Source organism: Salvia hispanica, chromosome 1, assembly GCF_029641045.1.
Source record: "Salvia hispanica isolate PSC_SH4W2 chromosome 1, Shi_PSC_v1, whole genome shotgun sequence".
Classification (NCBI taxonomy): domain Eukaryota; kingdom Viridiplantae; phylum Streptophyta; class Magnoliopsida; order Lamiales; family Lamiaceae; genus Salvia; species Salvia hispanica.
In genome coordinates, this window is record NC_142692.1 from 44,175,944 (window position 1) to 44,197,232 (window position 21,289).

The 21,289-nt window shown below is 33.8% G+C and overlaps 3 protein-coding genes and 1 pseudogene across 3 annotated transcripts; all 4 read left to right on the forward strand.

Moving 5' to 3' along the window:
* The first annotated feature begins 4,186 nt into the window (after positions 1-4,186).
* Positions 4,187-4,837, forward strand: LOC125224332 (complex 1 protein, LYR family protein). Its single transcript, XM_048127715.2, has 2 exons — positions 4,187-4,523; positions 4,613-4,837. Exons 1-2 carry the CDS (start codon positions 4,314-4,316, stop codon positions 4,664-4,666), a joined length of 264 nt encoding a protein of 87 aa, XP_047983672.1. The 5' UTR covers positions 4,187-4,313; the 3' UTR covers positions 4,667-4,837.
* Positions 4,838-5,933: 1,096 nt separating this feature from the next.
* On the forward strand, positions 5,934-6,886 carry LOC125220590 (uncharacterized). The gene has a single exon (XM_048122743.2). It carries the CDS (start codon positions 5,989-5,991, stop codon positions 6,664-6,666), a length of 678 nt encoding a protein of 225 aa, XP_047978700.1. The 5' UTR covers positions 5,934-5,988; the 3' UTR covers positions 6,667-6,886.
* An 8,022-nt stretch (positions 6,887-14,908) lies between these two features.
* On the forward strand, positions 14,909-15,637 carry LOC148933889 (protein FAR1-RELATED SEQUENCE 5-like). Its single transcript, XM_089061943.1, has one exon. It carries the CDS (start codon positions 14,909-14,911, stop codon positions 15,635-15,637), a length of 729 nt encoding a protein of 242 aa, XP_088918069.1.
* A 724-nt stretch (positions 15,638-16,361) lies between these two features.
* Positions 16,362-17,776, forward strand: LOC148933890 (protein FAR1-RELATED SEQUENCE 5-like; annotated as a pseudogene).
* The last annotated feature ends 3,513 nt before the right edge of the window (positions 17,777-21,289 follow it).

The window sequence follows — 21,289 nt, forward strand, 5'->3', positions numbered from 1 at the left end:
TTTGTTTATTCTCAAACAAAACAAGAGAAAAACAAATTAAGAAACACGGAGGTTAAGAACTAGACTTCATAGTTGCCTCAAAAATTACAATAAAAATAAAGAGTTTGACAAAGAATACAAATCAAATCAAGCATCAAGCAAAGCTTATTAGGGCATTTTCATTACTAGCTCGTTGATCACCTTGAAGTACATGCTCTCACAAGTGTTTAGAAGTGTGTTTATCACTCACTCTCAAAGTGTATATTGGAAAAAGTGTATGCTCTCAGATCATGTAACATGCAAAGTTTACCATAGGCTTGCTCGAAGTCTAATCCTTCCTCTACTTTATGTGATTAAAATAAAAAATCCGAAAGGTCTTTATTTTAGGTTATAATGTAGGCTCTTTGGTAAGGTGAGGAAATATGGCTAAAAAGTGACTAAACCCAAACATAGCAAAAGTGATCAATTTCTACTACATCAAATATAGCACCCCACCAACAATTCGAATATCAGTAAATTCTAAACTTTATCTAAATTTCTTCTCACTTCCCAAATTCCTTTGATTTTTTCTTTTCATTTCATTTTTTTTGGTACATCCTTTCTTTCTTTTTCTTTTTTTTTATGCACAACCAAATATCTCATTCAAACCACAAATTTCTATGCACTTTTCACATTTAAACACACTACTTTTTTTTCAACCTTATCTCTCCAACTCTTTTCACAAGATATAAATTAACTTTCCCCAGGAGTGTATGGATATTCCCCCTTTATTTAGCTTTCAAAGAAAAAGGCTTTAAAGGCTCAAAATGGCTAGCTAGGAAAAATATATTGAGTAAAGGTCATTAATTTGGATATATAAAGTAGCTAAGAAGGATAGCCTAACGTCCTCTTTTATCATTTAAACACTATGTAGACTTAGGCAGACTAGGAACAATTTCTAGAAACGAATACATGATTGCAGATAAATCACAAGAAAGAAATTTATAGCTCAAGTCTCACAAGGTATAAACATAATTCAAGGCAAACAAGCAATTCGTTATTTATGTATCTTTTCACTAAACGTTCAAATCAATGCATCCAAGACAACTCAACCAACACATAAACGAACTTTTTATCATAGGCAACTCGGTCTGATGTCCCTAAACATGAGTATTTCTAAGTTTTTTATGTTATGCTCATGACAAGATTCACCTCGTGTTTACTAAAAATAAAAATAAAAAACTAACAAAAACAACTAAACTCACGGTCCACCTACTTCATCCCCCCAAATTTATTCAAAACTACGTTAAGAATAAGTTTGAAAAGTCGGTAGGGACGTGAGTAAACTAAAAATAAAAAAAATAAGGAAAAAAAATGATACCAATGATGGGTTGTCTTCCAACAAGCGCTTGGTTAACGTCTTTAGCTTGGCGTTCTTTGAAACTCATAAGTTAGCCCCCATTCTCGGGACTTCCTTTGGGGATGCCTTTTGTACCTACAATTTCGCAATGTGAGTATAGAAGGAAGAAAATTGTAGTACAATGCATAATATGTGGCAATCCCCCAAACTTTAATCATATCAAGACATAAAGTATGCAAATCGAATTATCTACCTTAACATGATCATTTTTTATCCTCCGTAGTATTCTCTATCCCCCAATTAATTGCAAAAATTTTCAACAATAGACCAAGATCACGCAAAACAATTTAAGCTCTTAAAAACACAATTCATGCAAGAAAAAATAGTCTCGCAATGCTATGAACATGAACTATGTGTATCAACAATCAAACCAAAGTGATATTTAATTTTCATCCACCAAAGATCAAACATACTCAAGCACACCCAACAATTATTTCTTATAAAAATCCAAATCTCACAAATTCACCAAGAATAAATCCCAATTAAACCGTCACTCATCAAACTCCTATCCAAACTCCCAATATATATCAACAACAAAGTCATTCAATGAAAGAATTCAAGATCAAAACTCAGAAATTAAAAGAGAACGTACCTTGTGTTGATTGACAGCTAGCACATGAATAATTGGTAGAATACAAAAAAATTGATTAAGTGACGTGAATTTGAAATGTACGTGGGTGAATTATGTGGAGAAAATAAAATAAAAAAGAGGAAAGGAAATTCTAGTTTTTCCTTTAAAAAAAATTGTAATAAAGGAAAAAACGAAAATCAGAAGTAAAGGAGAAAGAAAGAAAAAGAAAAAATTTAAACGGAAAAAAAAGAGTTTAAACAAAAGAAGTTTTTTTTTGTATTTTTTTTTTAACTTAAGCTCTAAAGAGGAAAAACTTAAGTTCTACGGAGGAAAAAACTAAAGGTGAAAAATAATAAAAACAAGAGAGCAAGCATATGCTTATATCTCACCCACGCTCTATGGAGTATATCAAATGTTGTAGCAGATAATTGCATCTTCCATAGGAGCGGAGAGTAATCCATTCTTTTGCTTCGTGCTCCTTGCAAAAAAAAAAAAAAAAAAAATCAAAATAAAACAATACAAAAATTACACTCCAAATTAGTATTATCAACCGTTCTACAATATTAGCTTAAAGCAATAATATTCCCCGGCAACGGCGCCTAAAACTTGATGCACTATTTATTAGCACTAAAAATACATGCAAGCAAACAGGGCAGATCTAGTATAGCTAAAGGTCAGTACCGGGATATCAAACACAGGGAATAAGATTGCAACTGAATACCATATACTAAGCATCACATACTATCTAGAGACACAGAGTTTTTGGTTTTGGATTAATTAAACTAGACAACAAATAAATAAACAAATAACAAAAATCATAAAAACAATGATACAAAGCAGGCGTAAGAAAGTAGAATTTATGGATTCAAAATACAATTGACTTCCTTGAATTACGGTCTCTAAAATTATTAAGTTGGTCACTTAACTAGATTAAACCCCCTCCCGAGGTGAGAAATCCGTAGATTAGGTGTAATAATTGAAGTACCCTTCTAATTCTTAGACTTAACTACTAAAAGATCGGTAAGACCAATGACCTCACGTGAAACCTCAACTCTTCCGAGTTCTATTGCATTAAAGTGTGAATTATCCCTTTTCCAAGTCAACTATTTCGTTTCCCGAGTACTCTAATCAACTCTAATATGTATTCAAGAGGTAGCTAATCAATTGAATATAAAAGGCACAAGGATAAATCAAATAACTGCAAGAGCTAACAAGGAAAATCAATTTAATTCTTCACCAAAAAAAATCCACAAAAGATGTTCCACTCATAGACAAGTGAATACACCAATTAAAGTACAAGACATGAAAGAAATTGATAAAACCCAAGACTGAATCTTCAATCTTCAGTCTTTTCTTGCCTGGATCTGCAGAGCTCCGCTCCAATGGCAGATGGATTATTATGTGTGGAATATGAGATGGATGAATGTGTAGAGGGGGAAGGATTGGAGGCTCTGAGATGGAGTTTATGAATTAGGTTAGAGGTATTTATAGGTTGGAAAAATGTTAATTTTTTAATAATTTCGTGGCCTTCAAGAAATAGGAGAGATTGGGCTTCACAATATAATAATTCTTTTTCTTTAGTGAATTTCCGCCTAAATTCCCGTCAGCTTTGACTGTACTGCGCAATGTTCGTAGAATAGCCATAACTTTCTCCACAGAACTCCGATTGAGACGTGCGGGATACCACGCGAAGCTCTTTCGAAGACGAAGAGAATGGTATGCATTAAGCACTGATTGGACTTCAAAATCGCTGGCGGAATAAGCTCGAACAGAGGCTGCTGCACCTTGGCCTTTTGCACATTTTTCTATGTTTTTCTATCATTTATCAACAAACACATCAAAAATACCAAATGTATAACATATGCAATTTAAGAACATAATTTGCATGATTGACATATAAAACGAGTCAAATCTAACCCTTAAAAACATGCAAAATCCGTGTTTGTCAGTATTATGTAATTTTTTTTAATGAAGTATTCGAATTTTCCCGTATTCCGTGTCGACATTTTAATTCCGTAAATTGAATAATTGTGAATTTAATTTATTGCGGGAAGTCCTAGTGCAGGGGAACTCCTAGTGATGCGACAGTGGAATGAGAAGTCCTAGTGATGACGTGGAAGGAAATTTTTATCAAAAGTCCTAGTGAAAATCCTAGTGGTAAGGTCGCCACCGGAAATGCTCTTAGTGGACGTCATCTTTAATTAACCGAATAGTAACTAATCAATATAGTTTTCATGAAATTCAAGTGATGTTTTTGTTAAGAAAACTTTTATTAAATCTATGTACAAGTAAATATTTAATTCAAAGTAGATCCAGCCCAATTTGGCCATTGCTGAAATCAACACTCTTTATTTCAATCTTTTAATGGTTTACCGAGAAATGCAGAAGGTGCTAAGAGCCTACGGCGAGGTGCTACGGCTGGTGCGCCGCCTGCCGGAGGATAGCAGGCCTTACTACGCCAAATTCGCCCGTGAAAACTTCGTCAATTATCGAGAAGTCGACCCCAAAGACGCTGCCGCCGTCCAAGACCTCCTACGCCGCACCTACAATCATTCTCTTTGGGTCCTCAGCAAGGTCTCTCTTCTCTCTCTCCCTCACATATTCGCATCGTTTATGCAAAAATTGGCAATTTTATAACTGTGTGTTACGGTAATTTGGTGCAGTATGGTGTGGATGAATCTGTGGCGGGAAAGCTTAAAGGAATCTGCTCTGCTTGATCGGTTTGGCTTCTGCCCACCAACTGTTTGTTAAAATAACTAAGCGGAGTTCTGTTTTGTTGCTTTCTATGTTTTGGGCCACGCTTATTGGGCTTTGTTTGGAAAACTGTATGGGCCTCCAATATGAAGAGGAAATTATTTAGATTGATAAATTTGTATCATTGCGTTCAATCTCGATTAATCTTGTGTCAATTTAGTACTATTATGAAGTAATCGAACACGAAGTAGAAAATAATCATCTGTCCTTGTTTGATATGATTCAAGTTTTTGATTTAATTGCTTAAGCTTTACGGCAAAGCCATGATTCGGCATGGTAATCATTCTTGTCATTAGTATTACTACTAGTATCATTTTAATGTCTAGGATAGTCGTGAAGGAACTTTTTCTTAAATTAGGTCACATAATATATGAGTAGCTTGGAATTATTAACTTATTTACTGCACAAGTTCATGTATTTGTCTGTATCTACATCGGAAGAAGTGGGGGCTATTATTAAGGATTATGCTTGTGTTTATAGCACGCTTTTTGAGCTAAGGCAGAAGTTACTCTCTCCATTTTTACTTTAACAATTGAAAATCCATTGGAGCACCGAGCATGAATTAAATAATTAATCGGTTTGGTAGGTTACTAGTTCATCTATACAATAATATTCTTTTTAAATATTATTGGTTGCTGAATAGGAGAATTTATTGGTTTATTGCGCTACTAGTTCGGCTGGTTCAACTACAAAATGTGAAAATTTGTTGAATACAAATATTAACAACCATATATTTATCGCAGTTAATATCATTGTCTAAACCAAAGTGTATTGTTCATTTGAAACACATCAACAATTTTAATATTGGTAGAATAACATCCAACAAACTGATTTCTTTTTTGAACTTGCTTACTAAATAGCATATCTCACGATCCTAAAATATTAAACATTGTTGAGAAAATAACTGTAGCCATGCGAAATATAGTGTCACTGGGTTCCACCAATTTTTGATTAGGGGTTATTAGCTAGTGTCAATGGCATGTAGATATCTAAAAATAATTTAAGCTAATTTATCATTTAATTTAATGGATAATTAAATTTTATATGTTTGATCACCTATTTTTTTCAAATATTCAATTACACCTTTTATTTATCTATTTTACCACCCAAGGTAAATATGATTTCTAACAGGATGACAAGTCTAATACTAGAATCAAACTATATTTCATTTTATACTAGTATTTGATTCACGAACAAATATAAGGTCACGGGTGGCTTACCAAATTCCAAAATTTCATTACAACTTATAAGTCACAAGAAAAAAATAACAAAATCCACAATCAATATGAAAACACACCATTTCTTCCTCCTTATCCTCCTCCACCACTTCCCGGCCCTCCCCGCCGTGAAATACGAGGCGATCAACGACGCACAACACACTCCGGGAGGGGCTCGGTTCTCATCCGAGATCGGAATCCCATACACCGAAGAGATAATGAAAGACATCAACCACTTCATCTACGACATCTTCCAGCAATACAACGAATCCGACCGCAAGCCCGTGGACACTGTCAAGGTCTTCATCCAGCAATACGACGGCGCGGAGGCAATCACCTACGGCGAAAACATCAACGTCAGCGCCCTCTACCTGCAAGGCTACGAGGGAAACGTTAAATGGGAGTTCACCTCTCTCCTCCACCACGAGCTCACGCACGTGTTCCAGTGGGACGGCGAAGGGGCGGCGCCGGTTGGGCTGGTGGAGGGGATGGCCGATTACATGATACTGAAGTCGAACTATTTTCCAACGGGTTTCGCGGAGGCGGGAAAGGGGGAAAGGTGGGACCAGGGGTATGATGTCACGGCGAGGTTTTTGGATTATTGTGAGGGGTTGAGGTCGGGATTTGTGGCGGAGATGAATAAGAAGATGAGATTTAGTTTTTCTGAGGATTATTTTGTGGACTTGACGGGGAAGCCGGTGGCGGAGCTCTGGGCGGAGTATAAGGGTAAGTATGTTGTACATTAGCGCGTCTCATTCAAGATGTACACATTTTCCTTTTAGTTTGTCCTAATCAAAATGTCCGCTTTCTATATTTGAAAATAAATCTCTCTCATTCGTTAAAATATTCAACTACTATTTTTTCTGTACCTACTCCACATTGCAACTTCTCCTAAAATCCCGTGTCACTCAAGAATGTGAACATCTTAAGTAAGACAGAGAGGCTAATATTTTACTTGAGCATCATCTTGAGAATTGTTCTCGGTTTATTCACTTTCCATAATTAACTTATCGTTTTATTCATTTAGTTTGATTATGAAGTCTTTAATTGCACTATTGGAACTTTATGAGTTTCCATTTGAAAATCTTATTATTCCCTCTGCCGAGGTTCCAGGTTCCTTTTGAATGGCACGAAATTTAAGAAATTATTTGATGTTTAAGAATTAGTTTGTAATAGTAAAATATAAAGTTAAAATTAATAGTTTTGTTTTAATTAATTTTTATTTCTTTTAAAGCTTATTTTTTATGCACATTGCATTAAATTTAATTTGTTTATTTATATTGAATTAGATAATGAATAATTAATGTTACAAGTGAACATATTAGGAAAAAAAAAAGATGAACTCAAAAATCAACATTTCATTAGGATATTCAAATCAATTGTAAAAAAAAGGGAAAATTTCAATTACTAGATATGATTGAAAATTTTAAGAGGAAAATTCAAATACTAATTCATATTAGAAGTATTCACGAGTCTAAAATTTTTGAGTTCGAGTCCATATGATGCAACTGTTAAATATCAGTTTATTCAATCATAAAAATAATCATTTGATCCTTTTAAAATTTCAGAAATGCAACTAATCCCAAAAGAAACGGACAACTTATATAAAAAGCACTTAAGATCTAATTTTAAATTTCTTGTGTTTTTGACCTTTTGTTATATCTAATTATAATCAATACAGTAGTTACTGATTATTGATTAATGTTAAATAATTTCTTACAATAATATGGTAAATATTTGACACGTGTGTGTGACAAAAAGTGTTGTATAGAATTGGACCCAACTAAAAATATACCCCTATAAACACAAATAACAAGAAAAATATATGCATTAATTAATAAATATAACAAAATATTTTCCATTAATGTTCCTCTCTAAAACCATATCCAGGAATTAATTAACAATTGCATGCATTATTAGATGGCAAGGTTGCCAATTGCCAAATGCCAATAGACGGTATTCAAATTAAATTATTTTGACTACATAGTTATATAAGGAAATTATCTATAATCGTGACAAACCGGAATTAAGCTCGCTGATAAAATTCCCGACACAAGATACTCATTATAGCACAAAACTTAGAATTAAATTAATAATCCGAAGAAAATCATCAAAATATATATGGAAACCCACGAATATTTCATTCCAATCATACCTAAATTGATTAGTAAATCATCCAATCTCAATAATTTTGCAAAATCCATTAAATGCTACTTCCCTCCAAATCAAAATAGTAACAATCCAACATTATATATATATATATATATAGGGATGTACTAAGATGACAACCTTCTTTATTGTAACACTATACCATCATTTTAGGCCATTGGATCTGAAAATCGTGTGCTTGTCATACTGCCACGTGTAAAAACATGGAGGGGTAAAATAAGAAATTTCTAATTTTACGTTACCAGATTGCAGTGCTGTTCATTGAATATTGCAGTCTTACCACAACAATATTGCAGTTTACCACGACTGCAATATCTAATACAGTAAACTGCAATATCTAATACAGTAGACTGCAAACCCGTGTTTTTTCACGAAACTTAATCCTAGGCGTCCATAGATGAGATCTAACGGACTATATTGGTGGTATGATGTTATATATATATATATATATATATATATATATATATAGGGTTTTCATCTACCAAAAGAAGTCCCTAAGTATAGAAATACAGACCATATATGGACCGTCAGATTTGGAGATTAATGACCACGATCTGGAATGACTCCTCATTTTTGCTGGGTCATAATAAGACGGATTTGTGTCATGTGAGGGGTAAATTAGGAATCATAAAAATTAGGAACCGTCACCTACCGTTTTAGTGAGCGGATTTTATGGGATTTATTAATATTGATAGCAAAATACATTTTCATTTCCTACGCTAGATATTAGGTGAGAGACAAAAGGTTTATCATTTCTTCAAAGCAAAACACAAAATCATTCACTCCTAAACCAAAAAAACCCTTGTACTTTATTTCACACGCTTCAGCAAAATCGGCGATATCTCTCAACAGCGACGCTTCTTTAGCAACGACGACCACTCGCTCTGCCGGAGCAGGGATCGTGCACGGTAATGGTTAACAAAACTTTCTAATAACTTCTATTTTTAGTTTTTGGGTCAAAATTGATTCACGATTTCTGGCATTTTTATTCGCTATCCACAAGTTTATGAAAGGATGAAGGTGAACAAGAAAGAAGCACAAAACCAACCTCCGAAAAATGGTATTTGGCCGCCTAGTTGGGGTCATTTCGGTGTCGATTGTTTGGATTTCTAAATTTAGCCCTAATTTTCTAACCTTGTGTTTCGAATAGCCGCTCAATCTAGTTGGAGAACTTTGAAGAACAATTGAGAGGGAATCATTGATGGCAAAGGCGAGGCCTAAGCAAATATGAATGGTCCCAAAAAAGGTACTTACCGAGATGTCTTTTTCAGTAATGGAGAAATGTGAACTAAACTTTAATATTTTTTTTTGGAAATGGGTAACAGATTTACAGAAAAAACTAAGAATGTCTCTCAGAATTTCATTTCATATACAAGAAACGTATTAGGTCATATATGTAACAGTTTTGTGTCATGTTTACAAACTGTTATTGTTTATATAAGTTGCGTTCAATTTGGAATCACCTAAAATAAATGTATGGTCACTGATTAGCACTGGAATAGTTTTATGGGTTATGTAGTAGCAATATATGAATTAGGTCATGTTTGTATCACTTTTATGTCATAAGTGACTGCAATGTTTATTTTCTCTAATGGAAGTCAACATAGGCGAGAGAAGGCCATTGGAATTGTGGACTATCGACTAGATATAATGGTGTGCTTCAGAATTTAAGAGCTAAAAACTATTGTGTTGAAGTTGGCCAAAAATAATCACAGCTCCCTTTTCATAAAACATCGACATCCAAACATTATGCAACGGACAACAAGAAAATGATGATCGGCGTTGAAAAGATGATAGCAAGCTACAGAGCTTCTGTGATGGCCTTGTCATAAATTTTGGATTTAAAGTATGTTTCATTGATATAATTATGTGCGTATTTAACATATGAATTTTCAAACATTTTATTTCTTCAATGGGTGATACTTTAAAATGACATTGGATTTTATTGTTTCTTCAAATTAGATTTTAATATGAATTATTTTTCTGACTCTATGACCAAGGTAAAATATGTTGGTTGTTTGATCTCTTCTGAAAAGTAAAAACACAGTATAAGATGACTCTATGTCATACTTCGTAGATGTTAGAGTCATTTTGAGCAAAAAAGATAAAAAATAAAATCATTAATTTGTTGTGGGAATTTTTGTACAGTAACTAAGCAACTTGTGAGAAAAATTTGATTATGTAAATTAACAGTTCATGACTTCATGTCATAATATATGCATGTAAGAGTCATAATGAGCATAATCAGACAAAAAAAATAATAGTATCTGAGAATTCATACATTGGGTCATAATAAATTAATATCTGGGTCATAACATCGTATGGTTAATTTGTGTCATAATAAACCAACATTTGGGTTATTATATAACACTAAGGAGTATCAAAATGCGTCATACAAATCTGATCGAAATATTCGTATCAAACAAACTGAAATAAAATACAAGATTATTCTCATGTTTTTGACATATTAAAAAAAACTCAATATTAATACGGCCAAAGAATACACAAACAATAACCCAAACATCAGCCATTCTTTGGGTCATACTAAACAAATATTTGGGTCATGTCAACTTATGGGTAAATTGGGTCATAATAATCCAATATTCGAGTCATTACATAAAACTACCGAGTACCAGGATGCCTCATACAAATCTGAACGAACTGAGTAATTTTAAACAACTTGACAATGCAAATAAAATGGAGTCCAATAAAAAACTTAAACTGATGTTACTTCAAAAAGGAGAATACATGGTATCAAAGTTCATAATTTCTTCTAGACTGCCGCTTTTCTTTCCATTTATGGAGAAACGGTGCAATATATCTATGCCACAAAAAAACAACTAAAATGAAAATTGATATTGTTAAACAGAATCAGAAAAAATTACGAAAACTAATTTACATATTAAACAATGAAAACCGACTAAAGAAATTAATTACGATATAAAAAACTGATATGAACCTAAATTACCGATGAAACAATCGGTGACGGAGTGTAGAATAATATTAATAAAACATACGAATCGGACAAGAAAATGATTGCATATGAAACAATAATAATGGCAGATTTGTTGAAGAAGATGTAAAATCTGCAAGATATGAAGACGATGAAAATTAACTCCCCAATCACGGAAGGAATTGTTAATGGAAAGAGAGACGTGCATCATTATAGGAATTGGAATAACAATCTAATGAACTAGAATGACACTATTAACCTTTTGGGATTATAAGTGAATAAAAAAAAGAAACTTGCGAAAATGTTTAAGCCATTAGATCTTCTCATCTCAAGATTAAAACACCTAATCCTATGGTCTAAATTCGGCCTTCATTTCTGGATTTAAAGTGATACTTATTTGGATCATTTCCCTATATATATATATATATATATATATATATATAGAGTTGTGATCAATGTCGAACCAATTTTAAAGACCGAACTAGAGACCAAATCTGGGCCATTAGATCTAGTTTTTTTGATGAGATGTGCTGCTGTGAAAATTTTTCCGGCTTCATTACAAGCCCATTTTACTTCATTGTATAGGTTTATTACTTCATTCTGTACGTAATACCTTGAAACTACAATATGTTTTTACTTGCTTCCAGTAGGTTTTGAAATGATTCAACATATGCTTCATTCAAATTCATTGACGTGGGTTTTTGCTTGATTAACATTTAAAAATGCAATTTATTCAAGTGAGTTTATTACTTCATTCAGAAACATTATTACTTCATTAAATAAGATTTTTACTTCATTCCGGTAGGACTTCAAATGCTTCTACACATACTTCATTCCAATAATTTATTACATTATTCCATGTGATTATTAAACCATATTAGCGTTATGGCGATGGTGATAGATATTGTAGAGAGAAAGAACGGCACGCGACAGCGAAACCACATTTACGTACCAGAATGAAGTAAAAACCTACTGGAATGAAGTAAAAACCTACTAGAATGAAGTAATATATTCTGGAACGAAGTTAAATCTTCGTAGCATATTAGTATAACTTATTTACCTTCGGATGAATTAAAATAGGCTCGTGATGAAGGCGAAAATAATTTATAAATTTATGTATCTTATCCATAAAAAACTAGATCTAAAAGCCCTAGTTTGGTAGGGTTCGGTAGTTCGGTCTTTAAGAGTGGATTTGTGGATAATGGGACTCTATATATATATATATATATATATATATATATATATATATATAGAGTTGTGATCAATGTCGAACCAATTTTAAAGACCGAACTAGAGATCAAATCTGCGCCATTAGATCTAGTTTTTTTGATGAGATGTGCTGCTGCGAAAATTTTTTCTGCTTCATTACTAGCCCATTTTATTTCATTGTATAGGTTTATTACTTCATTCTGTACCTAATACCTTGAAACTACAACATGTTTTTACTTGCTTCCAGTAGGTTTTGAAATGATTCAACATATGTTTCATTCAAATTCATTGCATGAGTTTTTTCTTGATTAACATTTAAAAATGCAATTTGTTCAAGTGAGTTTATTACTTCATTCATGAATGTTATTACTTCATTGGATAACATTTTTACTTCATTCCAGTAGGACTTCAAATGCTTCTACACATACTTCATTCCAATAATTTATTACATTATTCCATGTGTTTATTAAACCAATATTAGCGTCATGGCGGTGGTGATGGATATTGTAGAGAGAAAGAACGGCACGCGACGGCGAAACCACATTTACGTACTGGAATGAAGTAAAAACCTACTGGAATGAAGTAAAAACCTACTAGAATGAAGTAATATATTCTGGAACGAAGTTAAATCTTCGTAACATGTTAGTATGACTTTTTTACCTTCGGATGAATTAAAATAGGCTCGTGATGAAGGCTAAAATAATTTATAAATTTCTGTATCTCATCCATAAAAAACTAGATCTAAAAACCCTAATTTGGTATGGTTCGGTGGTTCGGTCTTTAAGAGTGGGTTTGTGGATAATGGGACTCTAGAGTCTCATTATCATGTTTGGGTGCCACCACCCCTTAAAGTAACACCATACCACCATTCCTAGCCAATCATTTGTACACGTGGACGAATAATAAGTTGCCACGTGGCAAAAAAAAAAAACCCCAAAAAAGACGGGCAGCAACTGCTGGCCTTTAAACAACAATTTTTCTTGAACAGCAATATCCAACACGTTAGACAGCAATCTATAGATTGCTGTGTAGTGTTTGTAATATTGCTGTGTAGCGTTTATAATATTGCTGTATAAGCGTTGTCATGTTGTCATTTTAAGAGGGGTTGTCATTTTAACACAAACCTATATATATATATATAGAGAGAAGTGATCAAGGTCTAACTAATTTTAAGTGTATAACTAGAGAACAAATCTCAGCCACACATCTTAATACTCCAAATTAATCCTATGGTTTAAACAAACTTTCAAATTTTTATGAGAAAATACTTGTCTAAGGGCATTTTGGGAATTCAATATTTCAACATGAATTAATCAAATTTATAATCATCCATCGTGAGTTTATCGTCAAAATCTTCCCAAATCATTCTCCAATTTGAACCAAATTTAGCTTAGGATTTCTTCCAAAAATATGAAATTCCCGATCTGAATCAAATTCAAGCGCGATTTCTCAGATCTGAACCAAATTCAGCTTCGTTCTGATTGAATTCAAGCGCGATTTTCTCAAATCTGATTGGATCGATCAGCACGAATTAGTTTGGATCGATCAGCGTGATTTGATTCTGATTGAATTCATCACAACTGATCAAATTCGCTCCGGATTAACCAACGCAATTTGATTCCTTCATCGCGACTTCTGGACTCCTTCAAATGGATTCAATTCCGATACATTCATCGGAAGATTATTTCGATTCTGATTCCTCTTCTTCGGGAGAGGAAGGAGAAACTGAATCTAAAGGTAATTATCAATTATTATCAATTAAGTGTTGTTGCTCAGCATGATTAGATCGTGTATGATGTGAAAAAACGTTAGAGTGAACTATATGTGACGAACAGTGAAGTAAATATGCTCTATATTGAAGTAAATATTGTTTGTATTGAAGTATATTATTCATTACAGTGAAGTATAACATAATTAAAGTGAAGTATTCCAGTGTTAGCGTAAAGTGTTTGTGATTCATGGTTAAAGTGAAGTAAAACATGGTTAGAGTGAAGTATTCATGTGTTATAGTGAAGTGTCTGTCATCTATGATTGTAGTGCTCTGTTTTTCCATTCAGTGAAGTAAAACATGGTTAGAGTGAAGTAAAAGATGGTTAGAGTGAAGTAAAATATGGTTAGAGTGAAGTGTCTGTCATCTATTCTTGCAGTGCTCTGTAATTCCATTTCAGTGAAGTAAAACATGGTTAGAGTGAAGTAAAAAATGGTTAGAGTGAAGTGTCTGTCATCTATTCTTGCAGTGCTTTGTTTTTCCATTTCAGTGAAGTAAAACATGGTTAGAGTGAAGTATTCTAGTGTTATAGTGAAGTTTCTGTCATCTATGATTGTAGTGCTCTGTTTTTCTATTCAGTGAAGTAAAACATGGTTAGAGTGAAGTAGTCCATGGTTAGAGTGAAGTAAAACATGGTTAGAGTGAAGTAAAACATGGTTAGAGTGAAGTGTCTGTGTAGTGCTTTGTTTTTCCATTTCATTGATGTAAAACAAGGCTAGAGTGAAGTATTTGTCATCTATGCTTGTAGTGCTTTGTTTTTCCATTTCAGTGATGTAAAACATGGTTAGAGTGAAGTATATTTTTGCTCACAGTGAAGTATATATTTCTTACAGTGGTTTACGTACCAAAATGTCCCGATGATTTGAAACCAAAAATTGGACAAAGTTTCATGACCCTTGATCGTGCATTGGACTTCTACAACAATTATGCTCGATATGTTGGGTTTGACACCCGTAAGAAGGGATCAAAAAAGGAAAAAGATGTCATTACTTGGATTTATGTGGTGTGTAGCCGAGAAGGTACAAAGCAAAGAAAAAATGAACAACATGAGGTGAAACGCAAGCGTTCTTCTATTAAGTGCTTTTGTAATGCTAAAGTGTCTTGGAAGTTTTTTATGGGTGTTGGTTATGTTATACAAAGTTTTGTTGAAGAACATAATCACGAGATGGTTGAGGAACGCCATAAGCGTTTTATGAAGTTGAACCGCAATTTGGATTTAGTCCATCAGAAATTCATACTTGATTGCGCTAATGCAAATATCGGTCCAACTTTAAGTTTTAGCTTACTCAAGGAAGTACTTGGTGGATTAGATTATGTAGGGTGTACTGTTTTAGAAGTACGCAACTACAGACGCGACCTTAGAGCATACGTGGAAGGAGCTGATGCACAAATGCTATTAAATGAGATGCGCAGGAAAAAGGAACTTTGTGGAGCATTTACATATGAATTTGAGGTCAACTCAAAGGATAGACTGACACGTTTGTTTTGGTGTGATCCAACTGCCAAGAGAAATTATCATATGTATGGTGATATTGTTTCTTTTGATACGACATACTCAACAAATAGGTACGTGCACACTAATTACATTCACATGCCTTGTTCTTTATTGAGCATTTAGTGAACTACAATAAGCTTACAGTGAAGTATATTGAGCATGGCTTATATTGTACTGTTTTTATTCATTTTAGTGAAGTATAATGAGCATTTAGTGAACTACAATATTTGCTTACAGTGAAGTGTATTGTGCATGCTTGTATTGCTTTGTTTTTCCAGTCCAGTGATGTAAAACATGCTTGTAGTGAAGTATTCCAGTGTTAGAGTGAAGTGTCTGTCATCTATGATTGTAGTGCTTTGATTTTCGATTGCAGTGAAGTAAAACAAGGCTAGAGTGAAGTATTCCAGTGTTAGAGTGAAGTGTCTGTCATCTATGATTGTAGTGCTCTGTAATTACATTTCAGTGAAGTAAAACATGGTTAAAGTGAAGTAAAACATGGTTAGAGTGAAGTGTCTGTCATCTATGATTGTAGTGCTTTGTTTTTCCATTTCAGTCAAGTAAAACATGGTAAGAGTGAAGTAAAACAAGGCTAGAGTGAAGTATTCCAGTGTTAGAGTGAAGTGTCTGTCATCTATGATTGTAGTGCTCTGTAATTCCATTTCAGTGAAGTAAAACATGGTTAGAGTGAAGTAAAACAAGGCTAGAGTGAAGTGTCTGTCATCTATGATTGTAGTGCTTTGTTTTTCCATTTCAGTGAAGTATTCCAGTGTTAGAGTGAAGTATTCCAGTGTTAGAGTGAAGTGATTATTATTTATGTCTTATAGTGATTTTAACATGTAGGTACTGCATGATATTTGCTCCATTTACGGGCAAGGATAATCATGGTCGCCCTGTGACATTTGCTGCTGGCCTTTTATCCAAGGAAAGTGCCGACTCCTTTAATGGTTATTTAAACAATTTGTGAAATGTATGGGTGTGGCTCCAAAGCTAATCGTAACCGACCAAGATTTAGGAATGAAAGTTGCTATTGCAGAGGTTCTTCTTAGTACGAGACACAGGTGGTGCATGTGGCATATAATGAATAAAGTTGCTGACAAATTGCCAAAGAACATGCTTGGTAGTGAAGAACTAAAGAAGGAATTGAATGCATGTGTTTGGTCGGAGTTGATAGAGCCTGATGCATTTGAAGAATCTTGGCATGCTATAATGGAAAGATATGGGCTGGCCAATAATGACTGGTTTTCATCAATGTTTGCATCTAGAAAGTTTTGGGTTCCAGCCTTTTTCCGTGATTTTCCGATGAGCTCGTTGATAAAGACAACATCTTTGTCTGAATCACAGAATAGCTTCTTTAAAAGGTACTCAAAGTGTCGGGCTAACCTTATGCTATTTTATATGAACTATAACCATGCTTTGGAGGCTCAGAGAAGTAATAGCGCAAAGCTTGAATACTATGATTCAACAAAAGTGCCTATATTGCGAACAGAATTGGAAATTGAGAAACATGCGTCAACAATATATAGTGGTAGTGCTTTTAATGCAATTCAAGAGGAGATAGTTTATGCATGTTTCTCTTTGTCTTGTTCAACTCTAGGAATGTCTACCAATAGAGAGAATGAAGTATATAACATAAATGACAAGGATTCAAACTCATGGACAGTGACTTACTCCATTGGCGATGACACCTATTTGTGTGGATGTAAAAAGTTTGAGAGACTTGGTCTATTGTGCAGCCATATACTTTGTGTGTTGAAATATAAGTTTGTTAAGTTGATACCCGAGAATTTGCATGGATGGAGATGGTTGAAGTCACAGTTTGTGAAGCCAATACATGGAGGCTTTTGTGATGATGAAGAAATACTCTCTGTTGTGGACGAGAAGAAGATTGCATTTAAAAACTTGTATGCATTATTCTTTGAAATAGCACAAAGTATTGAAGGGAACATTGACCAAATCAATGCATTTACTGCAATTATTGAAGAAGGTAAGAAGCAGCTTCTCGGAAGTGTTGTTCTGTCTTCGACAGAGAAGAGAGCATTGATTGAGAATTTCTATGGCTCACAAGTTCCAAACATTATTGAAGTTCATCCTCCTAATGTTGTCAGTACAAAGGGAAGTGGTAGTAGGAGAAAATCCAAGAAGGAGTCGGCAATGAAGTTAGCAATGAAACCAGGCCGAAAGTGTGTAAATTGTCATGTGATTGGACACCATGATTCCAGGAACTGCAAAAAGGTGAATGAGAAGGCAAAACAGAGGCAGTGAGTATTTGGAAAGAAACAGTTCACTTTGTAGCCTTTTTAGAGCACCAATGACTCATTTTTATTACACTTTTGAGTGATTTTTATCTCAATTCAAACTTTGTTTTTATGTTAAGCTCAATTGCGAATAAATTCAATTTTATTTGTGTTCGTTTTACTGCTTACAAGTCTTTAGTTCGCTTATTACATGTTTTGGTTCATTTATAGTGATGTAATATTGATTATCGTGTAATAAACAAGAATAGATGACAAATACTTCACTCTAACATTGGAATACTTCACTCTAGCCTTGTTTTACATCACTGAAATGGAAAAACAAAGCATTACCATCATAGATGACAGAAACTTCACTCTAACACTGGAATACTTCACTCTAGCCTTGTTTTACTTCACTCTTACCATGGTTTACTTCACTGAGATGGAAAAACAAAGCACTACAAGCATGGGTGACAGACACTTCACTCTAACCATGTTTTACTTCACTTTAACCATGTTTTACTTCACTGAAATGGAATTACAGAGCACTACAATCATAGATGACAAACACTTCACTCTAACACTGGAATACTTCACTCTAGCCTTGTTTTACTTCACTGAAATGGAAAAACAAAGCACTACAAGCATAGATGACAGACACTTCACTCTAACCATGTTTTACTTCACTCTAACCATGTTGTACTTCACTCTAACCATGTTTTACTTCACTGAAATGGAATTACAGAGCACCACAAGCATGGATAAACAGACACTTCACTCTAACACTGTAATACTTCACTCTAGCTTTGTTTTACTTCACTCCAATGATGTGCATTGTGTATATAGTGAAGTATATTGTGTATATAGTGAACTATATTGTGCATATAGTGAAGTAAATAGCTCGACAGTAAATAGGAACTAACTATTGAATTTAAATGAAGTTTTGTACAATAGTTCATGAACGCTTGAAGTTTACAATCATGTTTTCCACATCTATGTCCATGTTTTTCTCACATTCTTTATAATGCTTTGATGTTGTTACCATGTTTTTTAATGACTCATGGTTTATTTCTGACAACATTAATGCGCTGCAATACTTTGCTCTTAGTCTTTGGAGTATTCCCTTGCTCCTTGTAGATAATCCACATTTCCAATCTTGTTCCCGCTCACCATAATAACATTCCATATGTCTCATCCAAAAAACTCCACAATCTTCTGCATTTGATGTTGTTCTCCAAGACATTTTTAGCCTCTTTATGGTAACATCCTTTATTGATTTGCATTGCACGTGATAACCCATTTTTGTCAAATAATGACAAAAATACATTCTCTGCAATATATTATCATGAATATCAGAGGTAGTTCACTGTAAAGAGTATTCTAGTTCACTGTAATCACAAAATACTTCACTATATATCATGTATACTTACCACAGTTTCAGGTATGCTACCATAATTGATTGTGATGTCCTCATCACTACCATTCTTTGAATTGTCAATCACCACTATGCTTTTAGTGCTAAATCTAAAGCATATGGTGTAGTAATGTTCCGCAGCACAAATTGGAAAGAACACCTACAAAGATGATAACAATTTCAGAATAAAAACAACAGTGAATATAACAAAGAATCTTTTATATTCAATTTTACCAAATCTACGTCGACCCACTTGAAATACAGAATTTTTTTAATCTCATCTTCTAGATTGCTACAGAATCTATCAATTGTGGTGTTGATGTCCGCCCCATCAGGCCGTTGTACAACTGTATACAGCTGAAAGATGAGACAAGTCAAATCTGGATATAAATAATTCACTATAGTGAACATATAGTGAAGTAAACATGCTTTATAATGAACATATACCATCAGTTCATTTTTCAAAATTTATACTATTCTTACACATAGGTATGTTGTAAAAAACAGGCGCCTCGATGAAGATAGAGCCCTGTATTCTTCCATGTTATTCAAATAAGATGCCCACGCGTTGATCACACCCACTTCTACTAGCTCATGCGGCAACAGTGAACAAAATTCTCTTTTTGTTACAATTACAACATCATCATCATACAATATGTTGTCCCTGTTCAAACATGTATGTGTGTTAAGATTTCTTTTGTATATTTTTTCTTCTAAATAAGAACTATAATATAAATCTTACTCATTTAATTTAGGTGTTGTCATAATCCAAAAAAGTATTTGTGACTCTTGCAAGGTAAACTTTGTTTTTTCCTTAACCATTCTTTCATAGAATGGAGATCGCAGAGCAGCGGCTTTTCTCTTCTCAGCTTTTGAACGTATTGCCATTTGTTCAATCCTAGCACTTGCCTGTCAGGGCAAGAATGAGATGAAAACTTCACTATAATGTTTATATACTTCACTTTATAAGACATATAGTTCACTGGATGTGTATTTTTACATTACTGAAATAGAAAAATAGAGCAAGTTTTACTTCACAATAACCATGTTTTACTGAAATGGAAAAAAAAGCACTACAAGCATGGATAAACAGACACTTCACTCTATAACTGGAACACTTCACTCTAACACTGGACTACTTCACTACAAGCATGTTTTACATCACTGAAATGGAAAAACAAAGCACTACAATCATAGATGACAGACACTTCACTCTAACACTAGAATACTTCACTCTAGCCATGTTTTACTTCACTGAAATGGAAAAACAAAGCACTTTAAGCATGGATGACAGAGACTTCACTCTAACACTAGAATACTTCACTTTAACCATGTTTTACTTCACTGCAATCGAAAATCAAAGCACTACAAGCATAGATGACAAACACTTCACTCTAACCCTTGAATACTTCACTCTAGTCATGTTTTACTTCACAATAAGCATTTTATCAATTCTTACAATATCCGGATCGTAAACTACTAATTCGGCTGTACGATTTTGTTCAGCTTCTTTCAATTCTGACTGAATGCATTCATCATCACCACCTATCCCCATGAACGCTTCTAATGCAGACGCAATTTGGGCATCCACATTGTCATCCTATTTTCATAACAAGAAAAGAATATCAAATATAAATACCACAATACAAATGTACTAGATATCTGTATTACCTTCAATTGTGTGTTTTGTAATCCTCCTTTAGTTAGATCAGCACAAAATTCTTTTGTCACCTGCATATAGTGATATGTATTTAATCATAAATACAAAAACTTAAAAGGTAGATATAAACAAGAAGTAAAAAAGTATTATAAATTAAAATACAGCATCATAGAAATTTTTTTAGTTCACCCTGAATCATATGTCAAGTTTTAAAACACAACAGACCAAAATCAAAATCAAATTGTTTGCATCATTACAACACTTCAACTTACATCTTTCTTTTCCAAGTTAATATCAGGAAAAATTGATGTGCCTTCAGCCACTAGTTTGCTCTTTTCATCATAGATTTCCATCATCTTTTCCATGAGATCAATCCACTCTGGATTATCCTCTTGATCGACTTCCATAGCATGTGTCATATTATCAATTGGATTTGACACAGCTTGTTCTACTCGAGCAACCTCGAC

Coding starts and splice junctions, on each gene's coding strand:
- LOC125224332 (XM_048127715.2), top strand. CDS start 4,314: ATGGTTTACCGAGAAATGCAGAAGGTGCTAAGAGCCTACGGCGAGGTG. Junction 4,524..4,612: donor CTCTTTGGGTCCTCAGCAAG/GTCTCTCTTCTC, acceptor AATTTGGTGCAG/TATGGTGTGGATGAATCTGT.
- LOC125220590 (XM_048122743.2), top strand. CDS start 5,989: ATGAAAACACACCATTTCTTCCTCCTTATCCTCCTCCACCACTTCCCG.
- LOC148933889 (XM_089061943.1), top strand. CDS start 14,909: ATGACCCTTGATCGTGCATTGGACTTCTACAACAATTATGCTCGATAT.